At 36.6% G+C, this 21,585-nt stretch overlaps 2 protein-coding genes across 2 annotated transcripts; both read right to left on the bottom strand.

Moving 5' to 3' along the window:
- Positions 1-396: 396 nt before the first annotated feature.
- LOC308642914 (interferon alpha-5-like) lies at positions 397-957 on the bottom strand (the record flags this gene model as incomplete). Its single annotated transcript, XM_081282298.1, has 1 exon — positions 397-957. The coding sequence occupies one exon, from the start codon at positions 955-957 to the stop codon at positions 397-399; it is 561 nt and encodes a 186-aa protein (XP_081138424.1).
- A 6,078-nt stretch (positions 958-7,035) lies between these two features.
- LOC308641511 (uncharacterized protein) lies at positions 7,036-18,919 on the bottom strand (the record flags this gene model as incomplete). Its single annotated transcript, XM_081280198.1, has 3 exons — positions 7,036-7,695; positions 12,652-12,716; positions 18,358-18,919. 3 exons carry the CDS (start codon positions 18,917-18,919, stop codon positions 7,036-7,038), a joined length of 1,287 nt encoding a protein of 428 aa, XP_081136324.1.
- Positions 18,920-21,585: the final 2,666 nt, after the last annotated feature.

Genomic DNA, 21,585 nt, shown 5'->3' on the forward strand with positions numbered 1-21,585 from the left:
GGGAGAGAATGAAAAGAAATATTTACCTAACCTCCCATTCTCCTGCAAGATTGAAAGAATTTAAAAAATTGAAGAAGGAATTAATGAAGAACAAAAAAAATCAATTGATTAAATATAAAGAAATGATTGGTTTTATTAATCACATTGTAAAGGTATACATAGTATTATAATAATTAAATAAATAAAATTTCATAAATAGTTAAATAAATAATATTTAAATATATAAATAGATAACATCTGCAAGGATGTAAGGGTCTAGTGCCTCTAGATTTGACAAATTGGTTGAATTCTTCTCTGAATTACTGCAACAAATAACAGTCTTTGAAATGGCAGAACTTGTGAGAGTGTGGTAAGGTGTGTTCATCAGTGAGAAGCATTTCTTTGCTGGTCCACGTCTCATTCCATGCTCCTTAGTCTTTCATACAAATTCGCTGATGAAGAGAAGGATTTCATGATTTCTGTTCTGACCACCTCCCAGGCACAAGGCAGGTATTTCTTCTCCTTCAGGTAGACACTGATCCTGTGGAAGTATTTCCTCACAGCCTCTTCCACCCCCACCTGCTTGGACCCACAGTCTTTCAGGTCATCCAGCAGCTGATAGAGGCCACTGAGGAAGGTGTCCAGGAGGGTCTTGTCCCAAGCAGCAAAGGCCTTCTGGGTGCTGAAGAGGTTGAAGACCTGCTGGGTCATCTCATGGAGGACAGCAACAGCTTGAGCCTTCTGTACCTGCTCACCCTCCAACTGCTCTTGGGGGAAGGAAAAGTCTTTCCTGTAGTTCAGGCAGGAGAAAATGGGAATTCTCCTCATATTTTTCAGGAGTGTCAGGGCTCCTTCCTCATTTTCCTCAGAAGTTTCAAGATCCAGGCTGTGTATCTGAGGCAGGTCACAGCCCAGAGAACAAGTGTTCTTGAAGCTGAGCACCACCAGGGCCAGCAGGAAAGCCAAGGGCAAGGCCATTGGGGATCTTGAAGATGCCGCTGAGCTGCTTGAGATGGGTGGTCTTGCAAATTGCCTCTAGGTTCTCTGAAGCCCTTGACTTGTTCCTATGTCTTAAATAGGAACCAATATGATTTCCGTTTTCTGAATGTCATCCCCAGAACTTTCTACTTCTGTTTTTGCTTTCCTTTATGCTTTTGCAACACGTGTTTAGAGGAGTGTTTCCAATCATTTTTTCATTATTGGTTACCCGTGCACTGCTCTCAGACCACATTTTAGTATTTTATTCTGAACTGAAATTTCTATTAATTTCTTAATTTGGGGGTGGGGAGTTACTGGGGATATAACCCAAAGGAGCTTTACGAGTTAGCCACACCCCTAGCTCTTTTATTTAATTTTGATAGAAGGTCTCATTAGGTTACTTAGAGCCTCACTTATTTCCTGAGTCTGACCTGGAACTTGTGATCCTTCTATCTCAGCATCCAGAGTCACTGGAATTAAAGGTGTGCACATCCACACTCAGCCTTTCCTATAGTTCAGGCAGGAGAAAATGGGAATTCAAATAAATTTTAATTTTAATAACAGATATACTACTTACATATTTATATACCCACTGGATATAACTAGTTTTTAAGTGAAGTTTAAATGTTGAATTTAAACTTTATATTCAATACAGAGTTTCAAATGCCTTTTAAAAATTCAGCTAAAAGTTAAGCTGAAAAGCTATTGACATTGAACTTAATTTTCCAAATAAATTTACTCAGTGACTTTAATAAAACTAACTTACTTACAGAAATTGTATGTATCAAGTTCATATGCAAACAAACATTTTATAAAAATAGAATAATAGCGACATAATAAAATACTTAAAAATCAGTTAAGTGCTACAAGCTATAAAATTGTTTTCTAAACATTTATTTCTGATGTACTTTGCATTACCTTCAATGAGAAAATTATTGAATTTCCACTTTGCTAGATATAATTTAGACAATTTTTATTGCCTACTCTTCAGTTCACTACATAATTATTTATTTGTTGATTAACATTAATTGAATTAAATAATAAGTTATGAAACTTTGTATTTAATTCTCAAAGCCCACAACACATTGGTAAGAATTGAGTTTCAAACATAAAAAGCATATATATGGAAGACAATGACAGCCCATCCCTACAGGGAGGCCACCTCTTAGGATGTAACTTGGAGATCAAGCCACCCAGGAATGTCCTCCAACCCCAGTCATCTATTTGCCACAGGACTGGAGCACTAATCTTGCACACACTTTTCTTATCTCCATGATCTCACCATGCATGCTTTTCATATCATATAAAGGAAAGCCTAGTGACTTCTTTTCCCAGTGCTGGGGATCAAATCCAGAGCCCTACTGAGGCTAGGGAAGTACTCTACCAGGTAGCGACATCTCCAGTCTAGAAAACCCAAAGAGAAAGATACTAAGATATAAGCTTTGTCAAATAGGGCAGAGCTTTGTGCACCACAAATATAATAATAACTAAGATTTATTCATACCTTAAAGGAGTAATTTTAACACTTTTCGACCAATATCATGACAATGAGAAAACAAATTTGAGAAAAAGTCATCAATTTTATTTATTTTTTCATTTAATTAACAAATTTTTCAAGAATTTGCAGAGGTCCAATCGTAATAGACTCTCATAAAACTGAAGGAAATCAATTTTTTCTAAATGCCAATACTGGAATCTAAAGATATACTGGTCAATGGCCTTTGTAATTGTTCTATATAGCACACAAGGTACGAGGTATTTTTCTGTCATGCAAGGCACAAGGTATTTTTCTTTCTCATTTTTTTTAACAGAAAACCAAAGTTCTCACTTTTTGTATCCCATTGATTGGGAACAGAAAATGAATATAAATGTGTGTCTGAATGTGATAAAAATATAAGGAATGCTATACCCCACTGGGGTGAAAAGTACCAAAAATAACCACTACATTCATCTTATCAGAGATGGAAATTATGGGATGGGATAGAGGAGAGGTGAGATAGATAAAAGACTGTAAAGTATCAAGCAGGTGTGGGCCAAAAGAAGAGTCACTAATCCCTGATCCAGGGCTTGATGAATCCAGGCTTCAAAGAGTCAGGAAGCACAAAACAACTAAATCACAAGTTCATATGCAATAAACTTGTGAAATCTGTTTTCCTCTGGATAATGGATAAGTGTTAGATGCACCATGTTCTCCCCTAGGGAAGAAAAGACTCAAAGATAATATTCTTCAAGTCATTTTTTTGACAAGAAGCAAAAATTGATGCTTTCAAAATGTATTTCCCCCAAGATAATGCAGTTAAATAATATAGATTATGTTAATGAAAAGAAATATCTAAGTTGTGTAAAGTGTTTGTTGTGAGTCAGACACTACGAATTTGCAAAATTGATCCTTATCTTATTAATAGCAATACATTTTTGCTTTTCATACATGTCAAACATGTATCATATGCTCAGCCCATGGAATTACTAGAGACACCAGTGACCAAAACAGTGAGAGCTTCTACTGTTGTTACCATTTACAAAAGAAAAATGAAAGCACAGGTGGTTCATGAATAGGTGGAGCCCATGTTGGAACCCAGTTTACCCTTTTCTGAGAGGGGGTGCTTTTCATCTGTCTTTAAAAAAAAATACTCCTTGATGTATCAGATAAAGCATGGACTTAGTATTACTAGGCCTGAGAACAATAAAAATCTGTTGTATATCTCCATCAGAACACTTAGGGGCCCAGATTTGTCAATGAGTAGTAATATTTAGAATGAAATCTTTTCTGAGCAGCAAATATTAACAGTAAACTTAAAACATTTAGCAAACTATCATATATATGAATAGGATCTCTTTGATGGTTTTTCTGTTTGTTTTATAAAACAAAGGCTGATAAATTAGGAATTACTCATTTTTAAGGACCCTAGGATTTTCAGAATGGCAAATGAGAATGGCTTCATCTTAAATCACTAACTGTTATTCATTAATACAGAGAAAGTCAGTCTGTCATTTGCAGCTTTGAAGCCAGCCATTAACTTCTCTTGAGTCCTAGGTGGCATCTTCCTCCAATTTAAGATTGTTTGGTCCATATTGAAAATCTGTTGTTTGGCATAGCCACCTCCATCAAGTGTGTTGGGATTTCTGGATAACTTGCTGAGGCTTCTACCTCAGTCCCTGCTCCATCACCTGGCACTTTTATGTCATGGACATAGCTGCTTTCCTAAAAACTCAGGAACCAACCTCTGCTGACTTCGTACCTTTCCTCTGCATCTTCCTCATCTCTCATCCTTCACAGAACTGAAGAGAGTTAGGTGCTTTCTCTGGAAAAGACTTTGGTTGAAGGCAACATTATAACTAGTTTGTTCTTCTATGGAGACCAGTAAAACTTGCCCCATATTAGCAATAAAGCTATTTTCCATACTTATCCTCCAAGCATTAACTGGAATAGCCCTTTGAATTTCTTTGGGAAACTTTCCCTTTGCATTTACACAGGTTGACTATTTGTTAAAGCAGTCTAACTTTTTTCCTATTTCCGTTTTTGATAGAACTTGCTCACAAGTTAAATTAACTCTCAAGTCTACCTTTTGATTTAAAGTAAGAGAGCTACAACTCCTCCTTTAACTTGAACTCCTAAAGTTCATTGTAGGCTTATTCATTCGTCTAATTTCAAATTTGTTTGTTCTCAGGGAATAGGAGAAGTGCAAACAAAGGGATAGAAATGGGGGAATTGGAGATCAGTGGAACAATCATAATAACACAACATTTACCAAAGAAGCTGGCTGATATATATGGATGTGGATACATCGAATATACAACAGTATTAAGAAAATAATTAATACTAATACTCCTCAAATTAAAAATAGTGCACCATGATCAGGTGGGGTTCTAGAGATACAAGTTTTGTTCAACATAAGAATCATATGATCCAGTTTTTAGAGGGAATGCTCTTCCAATTTGTCTCCATTTAGAATAATGTTGACCTTGGTTTTAGCATAGATAGCTTTTACAATCTTGAGGTATGTTCTTACTATCCCTAGTTTTTATATTGTTTTGAACATGATAAATCTTGTCAAATGCTTTCTTTGCATCAATTGATATAATCATATGATTCTTATCTGAAAGTCAGTTGATATGATGAATTATATTTATTAATTTCCATATGTTGAACCAAACTTGCATCCCTGGAACCCCACCTGACTATGGTGAACTATTTTTTAATGTTTTTATATGTGATTAGCCAGAATTTTATCAAGAATTTTTGCATCGATTTTCATCAGGGACATTGGTTTAAAATTCTATTTCCTTGTTGTGTCTCTGCATAGTTTTAATATCAGGATGATACTAGCTTCATAGAATGAGTTTGGAAGGGTTCCCTCCTTTCCTATTTCATGGAATAATGTGAGGAGTATTGGTATTATTTCTTCCTTGTAGGTCTTGTAGAACTCAGCTGTGAATCCATCTGGTCCCAGGCTTTTCTTGGTTGGTAGGCTCTTGATGGGGTCTTCTATTCTCTTGCTTGGAATTGATCAGTTTAAATTGTGTATCTCTTTTTGACTCAGTTTGGGTTAATCATAGACCTCCAGAAATTTGTCGGTGTCTTTGAGGTTTTCTATTGTACTGGAGTATAAATTTTCAAAATAATTTCTAATTTTCTTCTGTGTTTCAATAGTGTCTATCATGATATTTCCTTTTTCATCATTAATTTTAGTAATTTGAGTTTTCTCTCTCCTTATTTTCATTCAGGTGGCTAAGGGTTTGTCAATTGTATTTATTTTTTGAAAGAACTCGATTTTGTTTCATCAATTTTTTGAATCCTTTGTCTCAATTTTATTGATCTCTGCCCTGATTTTAATTATTTCCTGTCTTCTACTACTTCTGGTGTTGGTTTGTTCTTCTTTTTCTAGGACTTTGAGATGTCAGGTGGGTTTTTTGTTGGCTTTTTCTTCTTTTAATGAATAAACTTAATACAATGAACTTTCCTCTTAGCACTGCCTTCATAGTGTTCCATACATATTGATAAGTTATATCAGAGTTCTCATTTACCTCTAAGAATTTTTTTTTATCTTCTCCCTGATGTCTTCTGTTATCCATGTGTCATTCGATTACATATTTTTTAGTCTCCATATGTGGAGTAACATCTATTATGTATCTTATCATTGATTTCTAATTTCAATCCATTATGGTCAGATAGAATTAAGGGTAGTATCTCTATTTTTTGAATTTGCTAAGACTTGCTCTGTGGCATAACATATGGTCTATTTTGGAGAAGGATCCAATGCTGCTGAGAAGAAAGTTTATTTGCTTCATTATTTGATGTTCTGTCTTCCAAGTGATCTAGTCTGTTGGAGATGCTTTCTATTGAGTTTTTTATTTCATTTATTATTTCCTTCATTTGAAGGATTTCTCATTTTTTTCCTTCAATTTTTTGTCTCCTGAAGTAATCTTTTGCTTCTTGTGTTTGCTCCCTTATCTCTTTGTTGCTGTGATTGATGGTTGCCTATATTTCTTCTTATTTCTTTGTTGGAGTATTCATTTTTTGCCTGTATTTGCTCACTTAGGTCATCCTTTAATTCAGAGATCATTTTAATTGCGTACATTCTGAACTCCTTCTCTGACATTTTATCAACTGTGCTGTCCATGGATTCTATTATTATACTTTGTTGGTTTGTTTGGGGCACTTTCCTCCCCTCCCCCCTTTTTTCATGTTGTTTATGTGTCCTCCTTTCTTGCAGTGCTGATATGTGCTGCAAGATTAAAAGAATTTAAAAAATTGAAGAAGGAATTAATGAAGAACAAAAAATCAATTGATTAAATATAAAGAAATGATTGGTTTTATTAATCACATTGTAAAGGTATACATAGTATTATAATAATTAAATAAATAAAATTTCATAAATAGTTAAATAAATAATATTTAAATATGTAAATAGATAACATCTGCAAGGATGTAAGGGTCTAGTGCCTATAGATTTGACAAATTGGTTGAAATCTTCTCTGAATTACTGCAACAAATAACAGTCTTTGAAATGGCAGAACTTGTGGGGGTGTGGTAAGGTGTGTTCATCAGTGAGAAGCATTTCCCTGCTGGACCAGGTCTCATTCCATGCTCCTTAAACTTTCATACAAGTTGGCTGATGAAGAGAAGGATTTCATGATTTCTGCTCTGACCACCTCCCAGGCACAAGGCAGGTATTTCTTCTCCTTCAGGTAGACACTGATCCTGTGGAAGTATTTCCTCACAGCCCTCAGGGGAGCCTCTTCCACCCCCACCTGCTGGGTCCCACAGTCTTTCAGGTCATCCAGATGCTGATAGAGGCCACTGAGGAAGGTGTCCAGGAGGGTTTTGTTCCAAGCAGCAAAGGCCTCCTGGGTGCTGAAGAGGTTGAAGACCTGCTGGGTCATCTCATGGAGGACAGCAACAGCTTGAGCCTTCTGCACCTGCTCACCCTCCAACTGCTCCTGGGGAAAGGAAAAGTCTTTCCTGTAGTTCAGGCAGGAGAAAGTGGGAATTCTCCTCATATTTTTCAGGAGTGTCAAGGCTCCCCCCTCATTTTCCTCAGAAGTTTCAAGATCCAGGCTGTGTATCTGAGGCAGGTCACAGCCCAGAGAACAGGTGTTTTTGCAGCTGAGCACCACCAGGGTCAGCAGGAAAGCCAAGGGCAAGGCCATTGGGGATCTTGCAGATGCTGCTGGGCTGCTTGAGATGAGTGGTCTTGCACCTTTGCCTCTAGGTTCTCTGAAGTCCTTGACTTGTTCCTATGTCTTAAATAGGAACCAATATGATTTCCGTTTTCTGAATGTCATCCCCAGAACTTTCTACTTCTGTTTTTGCTTTCCTTTATGCTTTTGCAACATGTGTTTAGAGGAGTGTTTCCAATCCTTTTTTTCATTATTGGTTACCCTTCGACTGCTCTAAGACCACATTTTAATATTATATTCTGAACTGAAATTTCTATTAATTTCTTAATTTGGGGGTGGGGAATTACTGGGGATATAACCCAGAGGAGCTTTACCACTTATCCACACCCCTAGCTCTTTTATTTAATTTTGATAGAAGGTCTCATTAGCTTACTTAGAGCCTTACTTATTTCCTGATTCTGACCTGGCACTTGTGACCCTCCTATCTCAGCATCCAGAGTCACTGGAATTAAAGGTGTGCACAACCACACTCAGCTCATTAAATTTTAATAACAGATATACTACTTGTGTATCTATATACCCACTAGATATAACTAGTTTTAAGTTGAGTTTATATGTTGAATTTAAACTTTATATTCAATACAGAGTTTCAAATGCCTTTTAAAAATTCAGCTAAAAGTTAAGCTGAAAAGCTATTGGCATTGAACTTAATTTTCCAGATAAATTTACTCAGTGACTTTAATAAAACTAACTTACAAAAATTATGTGTATCAAGTTCATGTGCAAATAAACATTTTATAAAAATATAATAATAGCAACATAATGAAATACTTAAAAATCAGTTAAGTGCTACAAGCTGTAAAAATTGTTTTCTTAACATACATTTCTGATGTACTTTGTTTTACCTTCAATGAGAAAATTATTGAATTCGCTCTTTGCTAGATATAATTTAGACAATTTTTATTGCCTACTCTTCAGTTCACTACATAATTATTTATTTGTTGATTAACATTAATTGAATTAAATAATAAGTTATAAAACTTTGTATTTAATTCTCAAAGCCCACAACACATTGGTAAGAATTGAGTTTCAAACATAAAAAGCATATATATGGAAGACAATGACAGCCCATCCCTACAGGGAGGCCACCTCTTAGGATGTAACTTGGAGATCAAGCCACCCAGGAATGTCCTCCAACCCCAGTCATCTATTTGCCACAGGACTGGAGCACTAATCTTGCACACACTTTTCTTATCTCCATGACTCAGCATGCATGCTTTCCATATCATATAAAGGAAAGCCTAGTGACTTCTTTTCCCAGTGCTGGGGAACAAATCCAGAGCCCTACTGAGGCTAGGGAAGTACTCTACCAGGTAGCGACATCTCCAGTCTAGAAAACCCAATGAGAAATGTACTAAGATATATAAGCTTTGTCAAATAGGGTAGAGCTTTGTTCACCATAAACCTTTATAATAACTAAGATATATTCATACCTTAAATGAGTAATTTTAACACTTTGGGGACCAATATCATTACAATGAGAAAACAAGTTTGAGAAAATGTCATCAGTTTTATTTATTTTTTCATTTAATTAACAAATTTTTCAAGAATTTGCAGAGGTCCAATCCTAATAGAGTCTTATAAAACTGAAGGAAATCAATTTTTCCTAAATGCCAATAAAGGAATCTAAAGATATACAGGTCAATGGCCTGGGTAATTGTTCTATACAGGACACAAGGCACAAGGTATTTTTCTTTCATGCAAGGCACAAGGTATTTTTCTTTCTCATTTTCTTTTAACAGAAAACCAAATTCTCATGTTTTGTATCCCATTGATTGGGAACAGAAAATGAATACAAATGTGTGTCTGAATGTGATAAAAATATAAGGAATGCTATACCCCACTGGGGCGAAAAGTACCAAAAATAACCACTACATTCATCTTATCAGAGATGGAAATTATGGGATGGGATAGACGAGAGGTGAGAGAGATAAAGGCTATAAAGTATCAAGCAGGGGTGGGCCAAAAGAAGAGTCACTAATCCCTGATCCAGGGCTTGTTTTAAGCTTTGATGAATCCAGGCTTCAAAGAGTCAGGAAGCACAAAACAACTAAATCACAAGTTCATATGCAATAAACTTGTGAAATCTGTTTTCCTCTGGATAATGGATAAGTGTTAGATGCACCATGTTCTCCCCTAGGGAAGAAAAAATTCAAAGATAATATTCTTCCTGTCATTTTTTTTTGACAAGAAGCAAAAATTGATGCTTTCAAAATTTATTTCCCCCAAAATAATGGAATTAAATACTGTAGATTATGTTAATGAAAAGAAATATCTAAGTTGTGTAAAGTGTTTGTTGTGAGTCAGACACTAAGAATTTGCAAAATTGATCCTTATTAATAGCAATAATTTTGCTTTTCATACATGTCAAACATGTACCATATACTCAGCCCATGGAATTACTAGAGACACCAGTGACCAAAACAGTGAGAGCTTCTACTGTTGTTACCATTTACAAAAGAAAAATGAAAGCACAGGTGGTTCATGAATAGGTGGAGCCCATGTTGGAACCCAGTGTACCCTTTTCTGAGAGGGGGTGCTTTTCATCTGTCTTTTAAAAAAAATTACTCCTTGATGTATCAGATAAAGCATGGACTTAATATTACTAGGCCTGAGAACAATAATAATCTGTTGTACATCTCCATCAGAAAACTTAGGGGCCCAGGTTTGTCAATGAGTAGTAATATTTAGAATGAAATCTTTTCTGAGCAGCAAATATTAACAGTAAACTTAAAACATTTAGCAAACTATCATATATATGAATAGGAACTCTTTGATGCTTTTTCTGTTTTTTATAAAACAAAGGCTGAGCAAAGGAGGGGGCAGGGGATTAGCAAGAATGGTGGTGGAATGTGATAGACATCATTATCAAAAGTACACGTATGAAGACACAAATTGGTGTCAACAGACTTTATATACAACCAGAGGTATAAAAAGTTGTGCTGTATATGTGTAATAAGAATTGTAATGCATTCCGCCTCCATTTATTTTTAAAAAATCAATTAAAAAGGAAAGAAGAAAGAAAGAGAAAGGAAGTGTGGAGATTTTACTTTGCATACTCCCAGAGACAATATGGAAATCACTGAGAACAGAAAGGTGGTCAGTCAGTGTCCATATGGCTGGGTTATTGTTAAAGTGAAAAATTTTAAGTTGTTTTGTTTTGTTTGATGGATTGAACTCAGAGCCTGGAATACATTAGGCACATGTTCTCCCACACAACTATACCTCCTTCATGCTTTTTTTTTTGATTATTCTTAAACTCAACAAAATTCAAGAGTCGTAAATAAATAGGGTTCTGAGAATCTGCAGTTGATGGGGTACTCTCGTTACTTTGATGTGTTCAAAGAAGAAATCACTCATTAATTTTAGACTCTTTTTCAATGGGCAGAAAAACCTATTCCTCTAGAAGTATTTGAAAGATGTGCTATCTATTTTGACTTTAGAACTTATAGACAGTCAGTTGCATTCACCCACAGTATACCTCTTCTACAAAACAACCCACAGCAATATCTCGGCATTTGAGGAGTAATACAGAATCCTCTGTCATCTCATTCTCTTTGCTCTACTGATTTCATGCAGGCTTCTTCTTGGTTCATAAATCCCATGTCCATGTCTATTCTAAATGTCCTTTAAAAAGAACTTTCAGGCAATTCATTATCTGACCTTAGGTCATTGATGCGTTTGGAATAATTTATTCCTCTAGATTTATTTTTGTATCCAAAGAACTGCATAAATGAGCTAACCCAAATAGTGCTATTGAGAAATATGAGTTAACACTTTCAAAAATCTTAGAAAAGTGGTTGGTCTATAATCATCTGGCTGTAAATTTTGCTGATATTATTTAAAATTTTTAAAAATTCTTTATCTTTACATATACATGACAGTAGAGTATCTTTTGACATATTATACATACATGGGGTATAACTTCCCATTCTTGTGGTTGTACATGATGTGGAATTACACTAGTCATGTATTCATATATGAACACAGGAAAGTTATATCCAATTTATTTTATTATCTTTCCTATTCCCATCCTCCTCCCTTCCATTCAGTCAGTAGGCTGCATTTTCTTCTGTCAATATGTTAATAGTGTCCAGAGTGAAATGAATCATGCTTTCTCTTTCTTTTATGGTCACAGCTACTCTTATATCACTATCATGATTGTATTTTTTTTCCTAAAACTATTAACCAGGAGGAACTAAAACTTCTCTTGGAGGTTTCTGGCAAACCTAGAACTTTCATTCAAATATTGTGTTCAGTTGGGGACTGCATACAAATCCAGAGAAAATTTACAGCGGAAAGCATAATAGAACAGGAAGCAGATGTACACAAGCACAGGTCAGGTTAATGAGAAATAATGGAGGTGATCACTCTTGGGTTTTGTGGAGTTTTTTTTTTTTTCCTCTGTTTTTTTTTTTTTTCTTTCTTTCTTTGGTACCAGGGACCAAGCCCAGGGGCACTTAAACACTGAGCCACATCCAGTATCTTTTTACTTTTTGATTTTGAGGCAGTGTCTCCCTAAGTTGCTTATGGCCTCACTAGGTTGCTGAGGCTGGCTTTGAAATTGCCATCCTCCTGCCTCAGCCTGAAGAGCCTCTGGGATGACAGGCATGCACCACCACACCAGGCACACTGGAGATTTTAGAATCAGAATGGGAGGAAACTACTGTGATACAGGAGTAACATGATAGGATACATGGAAGTAGGGAGCAAGGAAGAGTGTCACAGATATCCCAATTGACAAATGAAAATGTATACACATGTACATAAACATGTATATTATGATAATACTTCTTAAAAATCGTATATTATATACTATATGATACATTATTTATAGACACAGACACACACACATAAGAATGAAAAGCTGTTATCTGCAGCGTGGATGGAACTGGAAATTACCATATAAAGTGAAATGACTCAGGACAGGAAGACAATTGACTTAGGATGTTACTCACATGTGAAATAGAGAGAAGCTGGTGTCATAGGAGCTGAGAGTGGAATCGTGCTTACCAGAGGCCTGAGAGAGTGGAAGGTGGGCAAAGATGGGAAAGGCTGGTCAATGGTTCGCCATACAGCTGGAAGGGGGCAAGAAGCTGGTGGGCAACTGCAGGATGTGGTGACTATACAGGGCACTAACATCCTGTGCATTTGAAAAAGCTGGAGGGAGGTATGTTGAGATGTTCACAACAGAGACATGATAAATGTTCAAGAAGATGAACGTGTTTAACCTGATTTAAACTTTGCACCAAACATAATATGATATCCCACTAATATGCACGACTTTTGTGTTTTTATGTACTACCTGTTATGAGTATGAAAACATCACTACAGGGGAAAACAGCTGGAACTGGCATAATTAGTGAGAGATGACTATCTAAACAGGAACCCCATCATAGTAGGTGGAGAGATGAGTGAGAGAAATCCCGTTATCTTTTCCCTCATCTGGGGTGTGATTTCCATACTTCTCTTTTATAATATCAAGAGTTTGTTGATTTTGTTGTTAATCTCAACTTGTCTAAAAGTATCACGGCTAAGTTGACAGGGAAATGCAAAACTACTAATGTACATGAAAGGAACTCAACATAGAAATCAGCAATTAGAACTAAAATTTTAATTGCTATTTAAAATAAAATAGAAGAAAATGAAGAGAAATATTTACCCCAAACCTCATCTTCCTGCAAGAATGTACAGGGTTTAAATTGAAGAAGTCATAAATGAAGACTCAATATAAGTTAATTAAATATGAAGAAAGTGAACAATGTTTTCATCTGCAGTGGTCAAGAGGTGGCAATGGTCCCCTGGAAATCTTGAAACAGTCCCATGGTGAATGGGATCTTGCTTTGCTTTTTCTTTTCATTAGAGCTATGTTGACGTTTTCAAGGGAAATCCCCTCGTTTCCAAAAATATTCATAAGAATAGAAAAAAAAGATACACTAATACAGGAGTTTCTGACAAACCAAAAACTCACTCAACTTTTGCTTTCACTTGGTGGGTTAATACTTTTGAGGGAACTCTATGACCACAAACAATAGGGGGGGAAAACAGCTGTATGAATATGCAGGGCAGGTTATAAAACAGTGAATGAAGGCAGCACATTGGGGAATTCTAGAGGAAGGGAAGATGATTATTGTGATTTCATAATGAAAGAATGCGGTCTAGAAGAATAAGGAGGAAGTGCCAGGCATCAGAATCAGCGGGCGGGGGGGGGGGGGGGGTACCACACATATTTCACCATTATTTAGGAGATGAACTTTGCATCCACAAATTTTTATAAACTTTCATTTCCTGACTGAGTCTAAAGTTTAGAGGATCACGTAAAGGTGACTGTTCTTCAGTTTTCTCTAGGACTCTTCCCAGAATTTTTTTATTAAAAAAAAAAAAAACAATTATACTTTTTTTCAGGAAGCTACAGAGAGAGGGGAGAGAGGGTTCACTATTCTGATAAAATCTTCTATTCTTCCCCCTCCTTTTATTGTGTGTTAGCATTTGAATATCAGACAGAACATTTGGCCTTTGGTTTTTGGAAGTGGATTATTTCACATAGGATGATAGTTTCCAGTCCACCCATTTACCAGCAAATACCATAATTTCGTTCTTCTTTATGGATGAATAACATTCCATTGTGTATATGTACTACATTTTCTTTATCCATTCATCTGCTGAAGGGCATCTAGGTTGATTTCATAGTTTAGCTATTGTGAGTTGAGCTGCTATAAACATTAATGTGGCTATGTCACTTAATATGCTGATTTTATGTCCTTTGAGTATTTGCTGAAGAGTGGGAATACTGAGTAAAATGGTGGTTTCATTCCAGGAATCTCCATCCTGCTTTCCAGAGTGATTCCACAAATTTGCAGTCCCACCAATGATGTATGAGTGAACCTTTTCCCCCACATCCTTACCAACATTTACTGTTTACATTTATTTACATTTATTCCTGATAAGTGCTATTCTGACTGGAGTGAGATGGAATCACACTGTGGATTTAATTTACATTTCTCCAGTTGCTAAAGATGTTGAACAATTTTTCATGTATTTGTTGACCAATCATATTTCTTTTGTGAAGTGCCTGTTCAGTTCCTTTGCCCCTTTATTATTTGGTTTATTTTGGTGTTGCTTTTGTTTTTGTTTTGTTTTTTGGTTTTAAGTTATTTGAATTCTTTATATATGCTGGAGATAAATGCCCTAGGTGAGGTGTAGTTGGTAAAGATTTTCTCCTGTTCTTTGGGCTTTCTCTTCAGGTTCTTCATGGTTTCCTTTGCTGTAAAGAAGGTTTTTAGATTGATTCCAACTCGTTTGTTGACTCTTGAATTTACTTCTTGACCTTTAGGTGTCTTGTTAAGGAAGTCAGTTTCTAAGCTAAAATGATGGAGAGTTGGGCCTAAATTTTATTCAGGTAGGCACATGGTCTTTCATCTAATGCCTAGGTCCATGATCCACTTTGATTTGAGTGTTGTGCAGGGTGAGAAATAGAGGTTCAATTTCATTCTGCTACAGATGGATTCCAGTTCTCCCAGTACCACTTATTGAGGAGGCTACATTTTCTGCAATGTATGTTTATGGTGCTTATTTCTAGTAAAAAATAACTGTGTTTGTGTGGATTTGTCTTCTGTTCCACTAGTCTTTCTGTCTGTTTTGGTGCCAATACCCTGATGTTCTGTACAAAAATGATTTTTACAAAATTATGTCCCTTAGCTTAAAGTCCTTAAGGTTTGACCATATTGAAGCATATGTCTGATATTACATGATAAATGCTATAAATCTGTACTCTTTCATTCTGAAAGCTACATTTTTACTCTTTGATTGTGTACTTCCCCCACCCCATACCAGGAATTGAATCCAGTGGCACATTGAACTCTCGAGCCACATCCCAGCCCTTTTAGTTTGTTTTTTTTTTTTTTTTAATTTTGAGACAGGGTGTAACTAAGTGACCTAAGGCCTCACTAAGTTTCTCAGGTTGGCTTGAACTCCTTATCCTCCTTTCTCAGCCTCCCTAGCCACTAGATTTATAGGTATGTACCACCATGCCAGGCAAACTGGGATTTTCTGCAGCAGAGAGAGAGGAAACTATTGTGATATGGGAGTGACATGATAGGATTCAGAAAAGTAGGGAGCAAAGGGGAGTGTCACAAGTATCACAATATATCTGAGTGTGCATGTGTGTTTGTGTATACAGATATATATACATGTAGTGAAAAACAGGCCACCAACAATTGTATATTATATACTATATGATAATATTCTTCACACACACACACACACACACACACACACACACACACACTTCCAACATCAGTTTTAGATGCTAATCCCATACAAGATACTTACAAGCCACCAACTCAGTTTAAATATTGATCACAGTTACACTCAATGTCAAGGTGTATCTATATCCAGTTTTTTCAGGGATAATTCTCATTTCAAGTTTTTAAATGATGCCATTTTTGTCACCAGAAACAGCAATTTAGGAGAGTTTGTTTTTCTTACATAAAGCTCCGTGAATAAATGAGAAATTTGTTCTCACTGCTAAGCTCTAATTCGGTAGAAGGTACTCTGCTAAGTGTTTCTGAATGTTTTAGTGTTTTTCATACCTGCAACTATAGAAATATTTGCATCCTACTTCCTGTTCATGAAGACTGAGTCCAAGAGAGGTATAATGAATTGTCCAGTATCAAACATGTCTTCAGCTAGGACCTAGACTGAGTGCAGAATCCTATATCATATGGAATAGTTAAATTTCATATTTAATATTCTGATGTTTTTAATCCCCAAATACTCAAACTGTTGCTCACTTTTAGTGATAGATTCAATTAAGTTATCTTTGTTGTAAGATTGGTTTTCTCTCAAATTTACTTTACAGTTTAGACATTGATGATGAGGATTTTTTGATCCAGTTTCACTTTTCTATATTTGAAGGAAATGCCCATGACTATTACATTAATTGCAAATGGATTTGTTGTTTTTCCCTAAAAGTATAAGATTCATGAAATCATTGTCCTATATGGAGAATAAATCTTAATTGAATGAATAGAAAAGTAAATAATAAAGAATTCCTGATACAGGTATCTCTATTGGAAAATGAGCAAGATTTTAAAATCATAAAAGCAATATGTTAAAGAAGAAAAAAGAGTTAACTGGATTGTTAAAACATGTATTTCCTAAAATTGTTATAGTGTAAGGATAAATAGCTTTAGGATTATAGATTTATGTGTTGTTAAATGGTGTGCATAATTATTAACATAGTGATTGCCATTGGATCTGCATAAAAATCAATAAAAGTTTTTTTTCATATGACAGATGAAAAAGAGATCCTGACAGAATAAAGAATTGATGAGAGATTAGATGATTTCAGAGATTTCAGTTGGTCTTCGAGTAGACTTAAACATGTGAAACTGCCAGTTCAAATCAGAGAACTAGCACAAATGGGGCATCAGGGGCAGATCCTGGGCGGCAGGAGCTCTGCCCAATGCAGTATTATTCAGCCACAGAAGAGAATGAATGAAAAGCTGTGATCTGCAGCATGGATGGAAACGAAGATCACGTGTAAAGTGAAATGAACCAGCACAAGAAGACAAGTGCCACCGCATCTCACTCACATGGGAACTAGAGAGAAGTTCATCTCCTAGGAGCAGAGAGTGGAATGGTGCTTGTCAGAGACCACAGAGAGCAGAAGGTGAGCAAAGATGGGAAAGGCTGATCAATGGTTCCCCAATACAGCTGGGAAGGAACAAGGAGTTCCTAGGCAATTGCAGGATATGGTGACTTCACAGGGCACTAATCCCCTGTGCATTTGAAAAAGCTGGAGGGAGGGATCTTGAGAGGTTTACAACAGAGACATGATAAATGTTCAAAGAGATTAATGTGTTGACCAGATTTAAACATTACATCCAACATGACATCGCACTAATGTTCACCACTTTTGTGTTTTTACGTATGTTAAAAAAATTAAAACTTAAGTGAGAATATCAGAAAGCAATTGTGTGCATTGAAACCATCACTACAGAGGGAAAATAGATGAAATTGAGATAGTTAGTGAGACATGAAGACTATCTAAGCACAAAGCCCAAAGGAGTAAGCTGAAAGATGAGTCAGAGAAATCCTGTTATCTTTTTCTTCCTCTGGTGGTGGTGGGGGAGGGGGGGGATTTTATGATTTTCTTTAATCACATCCATAGTTTACTGATTTTCTGTTAATCTCAATTGTCTATAGGGAAAAAATGATGTAACAGATTCCATGAAATAAATTAAACATAGAAATCAGCATTTGGAACTAAAATTTTGGTTGCTATTTAAATAAAATGGAAAAGAATGAAAAGAAAAATTAATCCAATTCCTCATTCTCCAACAAGAATGAAAAGAGTTAAAAAAAAAAAACTTAAAAAATAATAAAGAACAAAAATATCAACTGCTTAAATATAAAGAAAATGTTCAGTTTTATTAATCATATTGCAAAGTATACATAATATCATGAGATAAAATAAATAAAATTATATAAATAGTTAAATAAATAAATAGACACATCTGCAGGGATGTAAGGGTCTAGTGCCTATAGATTTGAAAGCAATGTTGGGCAAAGGCTTGAATACATCTGAAAAATTGAATTCAGGTCAAAATTCAAGTAGGAATGAGAGTCTTTGAAATGGCAGAACTTGTGGGAGTGTGGTAAGGTGTGTTCATCAGTGAGAAGCATTTCCCTGCTGGACCAGGTCTCATTCCATGCTCCTTAGTCTTGCATACAAGTTGGCTGATGAAGAGAAGGATTTCATGATTTCTGCTCTGACCACCTCCCAGGCACAAGGCAGGTATTTCTTCTCCTTCAGGTAGACAGTGATCCTGTGGAAGTATTTCGTCACAGCCCTCAGCGGAGCCTCTTCTAACCCCACCTTCTGGGTCCCACAGGCTTTCAGGTCATCCAGATGCTGATAGAGGCCACTGAGGAAGGTGTCCAGGAGGGTCTTGTTCCAAGCAGCAAAGGCCTCCTGGGTGCTGAAGAGGTTGAAGACCTGCTGGGTCATCTCATAGAGGACAGCAACAGCTTGAGCCTTCTGCACCTGTTCACCCTCCAACTGCTCCTGGGGGAAGGCAAAGTCCTTTCTGTACTTCAGGCAGGAGAAAGTGGGAATTCTCCTCATTTTTTCCAGGAGCATCCAGGTCCCCTCCTCATTCGTGTCAGGAGTTGCAAGATCCAGATTGTGAAATTGAGGCAGGTCACAGCCCAGAGAGCAGGTGGAATTACAGCTGAGCACCACCAGGGCCAGCAGAAAAGCCAAGGGCAAGGCCATTGGGGATCTTGCAGATGCTGCTGGGCTGCTTGAGATGGGTGGTCTTGCACCTTTGCCTCTAGGTTCTCTGAAGCCCTTGACTTGTTCCTATGTCTTAAGTAGGAACCAATTGCTCTCAATTTTCTGAATGTCACCAGTACTTTCTGTTTTTGCTTTCCTTTATGCTTTCACTACATGAGTTTAGAGTAGTGTTTCCAAACCATGTTCTTATTATGTATTTCCCCTTCCGTGCCCCCAGACCCTCTTTTAGAATTATTGACCCAACTGAAACCCCTATTAATTTTGTATGGTGGTAGGGGAGCTTACTAGGTATTGAACCCAGAAGTGTTTTATGACTGAGCCACGTCTGGAGCCCTTCTAATTTTTATTTTGAGACAGGGCCTTGCTAAGTTACCATTTCCTCCCTTAGTTCCTCAGGCTGACCTCAAATGTCTGATCCTTCTGTCTCAGCCTCTGGAATCACTGGAATTAAAGGTGCACGCAACCATGTCCAACCTATTAAGTTTTAATACACATGTGTATGTATTTATATACCCAATGAATATGCCTATATGTAAAATATTATATGTAAATATATAAACAAGTAAAATTGTTAAATTTAATCTTTGTATTCAATACAGAATTAAAATGTCTAAATTTAAAAAATTCAGTCAAAAGTAAATCTGAAAAGCTATTAATATAAACATAACTTTATAATAAATTTGCTCAATGACTCTAACTTGTATAAATCATAATGTATCATATTCCTCAAAATCTCTCTTCAAAGTGATCTTATCTATTAGTGAAGCTTTCTGCTGAAATCTTAATTTGTTTTATTGAGTTTTATTTCTAGTATTTCTGTTTTGTATTTTTCAGAGTCTCTGCATCTTTACTGAAATTATCTTTTACTTCTTCTGTTTTCTAAGTTCATTACTTATCTTCTTTTAGCTTGTTGAAAATTTTCACTATGAACTTTCTAAATTCTTTTTATGTCACTTCTTCCAATATGGTAGATATGAAATCAATTGTTCTGGTTTCTATGGTGTGGTTTGTTCCTCTCCTTTTTTATACTGCTAATATATCCAATCACCTATTAGGATGATTATTGTTTTATTTATTTAAGGGACTATTTAGAGAGCTTCTTTCTTAGAGCCCCAGGCTGGGTAAATACATATCTGTTGATACCTTCACTGAATGTATGTCTTATGCAGTTCATTATCACTTTAATATGAATACTATTATCATTTTGAGAGAAGCTATTGATCCCTATTTAGTACAATCACTTTAGAGCAAAGCCAAATACTATTCAACCTTAGTAAAAACGAAAAACATATTGAAAGTTTTCTCCACAACTTTTCTAATCCAAGTATAAACTTGTAGTACAGTTCTGGAATAGATTGAAAAATATTATTATCATTGTTATCAATTAAATATACCAATATTGCTACACAATTATATAGATACAGAAAAGGAGAAGAAAGAAAATTTGGATAAAAGGAGAGAGAAAATAATAATGAAAGAAGATAACATAGAAAATTAAATGCACATCAAGGCAAGGAGAAGAAAAAATGTATGAGGGCAATTGACAGCAGGTAATCTAAGAGGGAAAAGAGGGAGCAAGGAAAGAAAATATAAATCTGAGCTTAAAAAAAGAGAATAGTTTTAATAAGTGCTTTAAAACATTAGAAGAAATACAGTGAAAACTGCTTGAGGCACAAGATCAAATACTATGGTCACAAATAAAAAATAAAAGTGAAGAGTAATACATATATAATCAGAACTATTTATAATTAAACATGCCAAGATGAAGAAAATTCTTGTTGAATGCTTTTTGGATTTTGTCAGGATTTGGAACCTATTGAAAATATCCACCTCTTTCAGCTTTGGATCACCCCAAGAGGTGCTGGGGCCCAGGCGCCAATGCTTGAGTTGCTGAGGACCCCCTCACCAGCATGTTCTCATTTATCAGCCCAATCGCCTAAAGCTGGATGCTCCAAGGGTGTGGCACTCTGTCTGTTGGCTGTTTATCTTGTGTGCAGGAACTCAGGATGCCTAGATCTGAACAGTCACTCTGAGTGTCCTGGGTCACCACCCCTCCCACTCACCTTCCTAGGGTCCTTTTCAAAGTGACACAGAGCCTGGTGTCTCTCTGCAACCATTGGATCTGTCATTGTGGGTTCTCCATGGGTGGTTTGTGGTGCAAAAGTGTGCTCCCTGACCTACTCAGATGACTGGGACACTTTTTCAGGTACTGAGAAAGAGGCTTAGCAAGTTTGCCTGGCTTCGAGATCCCACTGCCCATAGTCACAAACCACTAGAGCTGCTCCCCTCCTCTGACTGGGACAGACACAGACATGGTCCAAGCTCTTGCTGACTGCAGCCAGGAATCATGGGGGCTGTCCCCCTCTGCTGCCTGGGAGTGAGACAGCCATCCCACCCATGTCCAATCTCCAACCTGCTGCAGCTCTGACTTCCAGAGACTATCCCCATCTACTGCTGGGACACAGACTGCTTTCCTGCCTGGTTCTGCACTTTCATTTCCTGCCACTGGGGGCTTCTGTGCCTCTCTATCTAGCCTGCCACAAAGGCCATGTGGAGTTAGGCTAGCACTTCCAGGGCAGTCTGCTCCCCTACATATCTGGTGGCTGCTGAGGGGTAGGGGGTTTCAGCAACTTTTGGCTAGGAGG

The sequence above is a fragment of the Spermophilus citellus genome, assembly GCF_964194105.1.
Source record: "Spermophilus citellus genome assembly, chromosome: 2".
Taxonomy (NCBI): domain Eukaryota; kingdom Metazoa; phylum Chordata; class Mammalia; order Rodentia; family Sciuridae; genus Spermophilus; species Spermophilus citellus.